The sequence below is a fragment of the Gavialis gangeticus genome, unplaced genomic scaffold (assembly GCF_001723915.1).
Source record: "Gavialis gangeticus isolate Ggan-Ray unplaced genomic scaffold, GavGan_comp1, whole genome shotgun sequence".
In the NCBI taxonomy this organism is placed as follows: domain Eukaryota; kingdom Metazoa; phylum Chordata; order Crocodylia; family Gavialidae; genus Gavialis; species Gavialis gangeticus.
The window spans coordinates 31,395,709-31,402,713 of NW_017729004.1; the positions used below are offsets into that span (position 1 = coordinate 31,395,709).

At 47.2% G+C, this 7,005-nt stretch overlaps 1 protein-coding gene across 1 annotated transcript in view; it reads left to right on the plus strand.

Annotated features, from left to right (window-relative positions):
• Positions 1-7,005, plus strand: part of PARD3 (par-3 family cell polarity regulator) — an 844,345-nt gene that overhangs the window by 545,067 nt on the left and 292,273 nt on the right. The window contains exon 20 of the mRNA XM_019507949.1: positions 1,451-1,667. Coding sequence (XP_019363494.1) covers positions 1,451-1,667 — 217 coding nt within the window. The remainder of the gene's footprint in view (positions 1-1,450; positions 1,668-7,005) is intronic.

A 7,005-nucleotide genomic window follows, 5' to 3' on the forward strand; every position in this document is an offset into this window, starting at 1 on the left:
CAGGGAGGTATGGGACAGTGCCGCTGCGCTGCCTCAGACAAGCAGCACGCAGCAGCAAAAGCTGCTCCATTCTCCCCGCAGCTCCCAGACAAGCCGTGGCTTAGCCCTGGCTGGGCAAGTATTGGCAGGGTATGGTGCAGTGGCAAGCCATGTGCACCTGGATCGGGGCAGGGCCCGCAGCAGGTGCTATGAGGAATTTTAGGGTGGCTGCAGCCCCCCCATAGCTCCTGCTCCACTTTGCTCTGTGGGGTGGATGGAGTCAGGGCCAATGGTTATGCTCCAGGTTGTGGCTGGCTTCACCCACCCTACAGAGCACAGCCTGGTGGCGGGCAGTTAGGGCTAGCCACCCGGAACGTAGCCCAGACTCTGCCCACCCTGCAGAGCGCAGCCTGGCAGAGCACGGCGGAGTGCAGGCCAGTGGCAGGCTGTTGAGCCTAGCCTCCTGGGGCACAGCCTGCCCCACACAGATCTGGGAGAACACACCCACTCCCATGCCCTCCTGGACTTGTGGTGCGCAGTGGCAGGAGCCTCCCTCCCCAAGTCCCATGTCACCCCACCCCAGCTGGGCATCTCATCTCAGCCCCAATCCCTCCCTTGCTGTGGGGGCATTCATCTGCCACCCCCACACCCCTTCCCTCCTCCTCCACACACCACAACAGATTTACCAGGTGGAGGCAGCTGTGTCCAGCGTGGTCAAGGGACTGCTACCTGTTTAGTCTATGGCCAAATATTAGAATCGGCGCTGAATCTCTCTAAATCAATTCAGAGGCTCCCGATTTGATTTGGACCTTTTAATGGGTCTCCTGATTTCAATTCGGATTTAGAGATTTGGCCGCCAAATCAGACCGAATCCCCTCTGAATCAAATCAGCTACCAAAGCTTTGCACAGCCCTATTATCCATTCTACATTATAGAAACCTAGAACCTCTAGGGTCTTTGTCTCAACCAGTGAAATTTCTTTGGAGGGATAAAAGCTATAACACGTTCTAAGGGGGTTGGCAAATACTCATTTAATAGGGCCATGGGGTCTGACCCATGATCCCAACACTGACACCTCTTGCCATGCTACACATGCATAGCAGGAATCGTGATCATTAGGATCAGAGAGCAGATCCAAATAGAGCCACTGCCAGCAGGAAACCCAAAGCATGGGTTTGCAAGTGCTAGATGGGCAGGAGTGGGGAGGGGAGAGTAGATCGATTTTCCCCTATCCTGACAGCTGCAGGACCTTAGGCTCCCACCCAGGGACCTAAAGGAAATGGGAAGCCTATCCCCATTCCAGGGTCCCAGTGGACATCTAAAACTGCATGTGTTACTGGGCACCTAAGCACTTAAGAAATGAAGTTACTTTCTTCATGGTTACCTAATTGTAATGCATGTGTCCTGCTGAAAAAAATCCTATTATTTGTCTGAACCTTTTTCATTAACATTCTTTTCTTCACTCTTTCAGTGGAGGAAGACACAGAGGAGAGTTCAAGATCAGGTAGAGAATCTGTGTCCACAGCAAGTGACCAGCCATCTCACTCACTAGAGAGGCAGATGAATGGAAGCCAAGATAAGGGGGACAGAAGAAAAGCTGGAAAGGATAAGAAGAAAGACCGAGATAAAGAGAAGGATAAAATCAAGGCAAAGAAAGGAATGTTGAAAGGCTTGGGAGATATGTTCAGGTAAGTGCTATGCCATCAGAGTTTTTAAGAATATTACAGAATGGCATTTCATGTTTTGGTTATTTGTACTATGGTAGCTCCTGAAGGCTACCTGCTGTACAAAATATTTTTTTTTAAGTCTTTATAGCACCATAATATGTTCTCCATCCAATGGATAGATTCACTGCAGTTCTTCTGAGAGGGGCAAAACAATTCACTGTTGGAGGCAGTGCTAAGGTCACTTCTGTGAATGCTCTAAGAGCTGGCATAGCCCTTCAACATGACTTGAAGAGCCTTGGGGGGCCTCTAAAGTATAGAAGCTCTCTTGGCTGCCTTGTGGACTGCTGTGCTGCTTGGTTTTGCCACAGTGCTATACAATATAAACCCACCCTCCCCTGCCTTTGTGGCATAGGCATTGCACCCTGTACCAGAGCTCACCAGAGGGTCCTTGGAAGACTATAGTGACACCTGTCCACCTGGCAGGGGGGGTTACCACCATGAGGTGGTTTTCAGCCCAGGTGGTTACCTGGCAGGGAAGATACCCTTCTTCTTGGCCTTGAATTAGATGGTATAGTTAAACGGTGGAGACCTGTCTGTTGCACTGTGGGCAGGCACCCCTGCAAGTGTCTACAAATGCCTTCAAAAGTGAGGATCTTGGCTACACAATTTATGGTGATGGGGGATTGCTCTTGGGCTTTCTCTCTACCTTACTCCTTTGGCCTTTTTGCTAGGGACAAGTGAGATTAGGGAGCATCTGAATTCCAAGGCCTCCAGGCTTGGCCTTGCATGCAGGATGCCTACCATGGATTTGGGAGTATCTGAAGCCATAGGCTGAAGAGTCTGGGAGGCAGGATACTTGCTGGTAATAGCACCACACAGGCTTGAAAGATTAAGCTCTGCTCAGTGTATAGAATCTGGGACTGATTTGGACCAAGACACAAATTAAAAAAAAAAAAACCCACCAAAAATGCTGTTTATGCAGTGAAAGAACTCTCCTCCAACTGGAAAACTTTACACCAGTCCAGTCCTTGTTCCCATCCAAAAGAGGCCAAAGCAGGACTGAAGCATTCACCCAGTGAATAAACATAGGTTTGAAGCTGTTTTAAAAAAGGAATCCATCACAGCCTGGAACACAATTCTCAATAGTGGTTTTTATAAACTTTTTAGAGAACTTTGTTATGGGGAAAGGGAAGAAAAGAAGTTAAGTCTTTCTGGCAAGGGTAAATATATTTCAATGACAGAGGATTGTTAAGTTACTGTTTGTTCTTTTGTATATGTACAGTGAATCATTATTCAAATTTAACTTTGAGACAGAGTATCATTTTAAGTGTTCATTAATAGTGAGTCTGTCATGAAAAGGTACAAATAGAGCTTCAATTAAGCTCAATTAATTTGCTACTTGTTACACTTATTCTACAAAGAATTTATTTAAGTTTAGCTAATTATCATTCACAGACATTTTTATTCAAAAATGCATACTACAGTGCAAGGATAATCTCATAGTTAAGGCAGTAGAAGTAGAAATTGGGTATCTTTGCCATCCCGCTGAGGTGTTTTGGCCCTGCAGTGCACGTTCTGCTCAGTATCCTCGTTTGGATGTATGGTGTAGCTGACACAAAGTGAGGGACAAAATTATTCATGTAGCAGACTTAAAATGCACTGGGATTCTTTGCTTTAGTGTAAGTTCTTTCTACAGACTCCCATTTCATGATGTTTATTTGTGATGTAAATCACTTTCCACCATATAAGGGTTGTAGGTAGTGTGGGAAGTAAAATAAGTAGCACCCCTTGAAATAAGGAACAGGTATGAGGCTCAGCAAAGCACTTAAAAAAGAAGACTTTTTTTTGTTCCTGAGCTTTCTCATCTATAAAGTGATGGTACAAATGGTATTTGTACACAGTGCTATGCTTCTCAGAGGTCCTGTGAAGCAGAGGCCTTGATGTTACAGTACATAGTCAGACCATTCGCCTTCAAATAGTTCTATAGAGCAAGCGTCAAACATAGCCCACAGGCCAGATCTGGTCCATGGAACCATTTCAGCCAGCCCACTGGTACTCCAGAAATTGTGGGGCATGACCAGTTGCTGAATTTGTGGTCCCTGAACCCAGTGGACATGGCCATCAGTGGCAGGGGTTTGAGCAAGGGCTATGCAGCTACCGCCCTCACTTGCCCTGTTGCTGCCCGATTCCCTGACCTATGCTGCCACCTGATTCCTGCCCTGCCCTGCTGGTCCCGCCCGTTGACCTGTGCTGCCCCAGTAATGTAGATCAACATCTCTGGCCCTGGAACCAGACCTGGCCCCATCTTAATTGCTGGTGGTTCCATGGACCCAAGAGACCCATGCAGTCTGGGTTTTCTCCAGGACCTAGAGTGTGTTTGTTCCCTCCCACTATAGAGAGAGAGGGGCTCCAGAGAGGCTCCTGCAAGTTGTCGTAGGATCAGGATCTAAAGATTTAATGTATCTATGTTGCTCTGAGGTCATCAGATAGAACCTGCTAAAGCAGTTGTGCTCAAATGTTTGGCTCTGTGGGCCCTGAACTCCAGAATCAGGCCCTGATTCATCACTGCCCAGCTCCACGTGCCAGGATTGGGCTCTGCACCACCTCTGCCTAGCTCCATGTGCCAGGATTGGATCTCCTGCTGCCCTGATAAGCCCTGTGCAGTCCTGTTCAGTCTCCTTCCCCTAATTAGCTCCCCGCTGCCCCGAGCAGCCTCATGCTGCCCCCCCACCTCCACAGCCAGCCCCACACTGCCGCAATCCTCTCTGTGACACGCCCAATCTATTGTACAGGGCCATGGTATTCATCTAGTGGGGCTTCCCATAGGCCCAGAAATTTGACAGTAGGAGAGAGTCAATAAACTGCCACTATTCCCTTGCCACCAAATTTTTGGAGTGTGGGGAGTCCTGTGGACCAGATGACCTGGTTCCACAGACCAGATCTAACCTTTGGGCTGGGGTTTGAGTACCCCTGTGCTAAAGAAATGAAAAGTAATGATGCTTTTAGTAGGATCATAGGAAAATAGGGCTGAAAGGGACCTAATGAGGTCCTGTAGGTCAGCCCCGTGTTCAAGGCAGAGTCATCCCTGACTAAAACAACCCAACAGTCTAACATTAAACTTATTGGTGCAATAAGTATAAGTATATAACTTTTTATTTGAAAACAATAGTAATTTGGGTATTGAGAAGGGTTCTCAGTCCTCTTGTCTCTTGATCATTCAACATTACAACCGTTAGACCTGCTTTGTTGAAAGCTTTCTTAAAGCATTTCTTGAGTAATGGGCTTGGCTGTATTTTTAAGATGCTCATTCTTCCTACAACTTGCTTTGTGATTTGGGCATCTAATGTTGCTTAGAGTTATTAAATAACTGGTCAAATAGCACGTGATGATAAATAAGAATGATACCTTTTGTATTGGTAATATTTAATCCACAGGGTATTGGGTATTTTAGCACATCTCATTGTGCTTTATTGTCTCTGATTCTTCATATTTCTCATTTTCTTTTCCTTCCTTCTTTTTAATACCCTTAAGATAATCTTTCTTCATTAGGCTGTATGGGCAAGAACACTTGTGGGGTGGAATTCCTGCTTACTGACGCTTTATTTCAGTGTCTGTATTTAGCCAAGGGGCTTTTTATTGTCTGTATGCAAACTGACAGCTCATAAACTGGGGCCTATATAATGTGGAAAAATAATGCTGCTTCCCCTCAATTAAAATCTAAAGATTTGGTACTAGGCTCTTCGTTAAATTGCAGTGTAAGATGCAAACTCCCACTAGAGATCATAGGTTATATTTCTCCTTCTTCAGCACAGAATCATTATTTCCAAAGATTCCCCGTATGATTCCTACAGCAAGTTTAGAGTCATAAATAAACTGTTTGATTTTTTTCATTGCTTTGCCCTTTTTATGGAACAACACAGAAAGATTTGGTGTCGCTCAAAATTACTGTATTAGGATTAAAATTAAGGGTCCATTTCTGGAAGCCTTTCGTATACAGAACTCCCAGCGGGTTCCAAAGGAGAGCTTGATGGATCAGGACTAGATATCCTCTTTCTACCCATTCTCCCTGTGCAGTGTGTATGTTTCTATTTATACATATTTCAGGATGGGGAAGAGAATATTATAAGTAAATTGGTCCGTTGAAAATATGGATTAATAGAATCATGGGGCTGAAAGGGACAACAAAAGGTTATCTAGTCCAGTCTCCTGCCCTAAATAAATGATTCTCAACCTTTTTAGACTCAAGGTACTGAACACACAACACATCTCTGAGGGATCCCAGTTGATACCTCTTCTGAGTTGAACACTATGTCACTGGTGAGAACTCTGAGCATGGACAACCAACCAGTTATACACTTACTTATAGCACTGTGTGCCCGCCTGGCCTCAAACATCCGGTCATGTGCCACTCGGGCCCGGATATTTGGTGATGTTTGTCTGTCCGTCCCCGATGTTCCTGCCAAGTGGGTGTCTCCTACCATTATAGCCTTTCCCCAATCTTGCCTGCCACGTCTTTGGATCTTGTTCCAGTGGTGGGTATCCAACCACTGGAGGTGTCTCGACTACAGGATGTCTGTCTGGGGATCTTCTGCGAGGCTCCACCTCCCCTCTACCTCGCCCTTACACCCTGCCTCAACGGGCTTCAGATGTCCTTCGGCCAGTTCCCCAACTGTTGAGGCTCTGCGTACACTTGCAGAGATGGGCTATAGCTCTGCTGGACCAACCCTAACTCCACCCACCATGTCTCACAGCTGTCTGGCCTTGCCTGAGGCTGTAAACCCCCTTTAGGTTTAAACGACTTTTGGGCTCCATATGCCTTGCCCTGCAACCCCTCCAAAAGTGGGAAACATAAACAAAAAAAATACCAACAACAGAGAAATACAAAGATGGTAAGAGAGACCCTCTGCCCCCCTTTACTGCCTGCTCCCATGGCCTGCCCTACAACAACAGGCCTCAGGCGCCTGAGGTCCCTAGTTAGCCCTAAATTGGGTCCGGGCTAGACTGCAAGCTACTGCGTCCTCCTCTCCACTCTTCGCCCAGCCTGTGGTGGTTCGCTGGACCCTCGGTGGTCCTTCTCGGTACGCCTTCCCCATGTCCCCCGTCGGGGTGGCTCTATACCGCTGGGGCCCGTCTTCTGCAGCCCCTCACGCTGCTTACGCCCTTTGTCCCCCATCTGGGGCACCTCCTTGAGCCCTCCCGAGCCCACAGTGGTCCCACCTGGTCTGGCATTTTGGCATCTGCTGGCCCCTCCGGCTCTTCTAAAACTCACTAGGGGGGACCAGAAGGGTTTGGGTGAGACCTTGTTTCCCCTAGCGCCCCCTGGCATAACAAGGAATAATGGCCACAAGTTGTTGGAGAG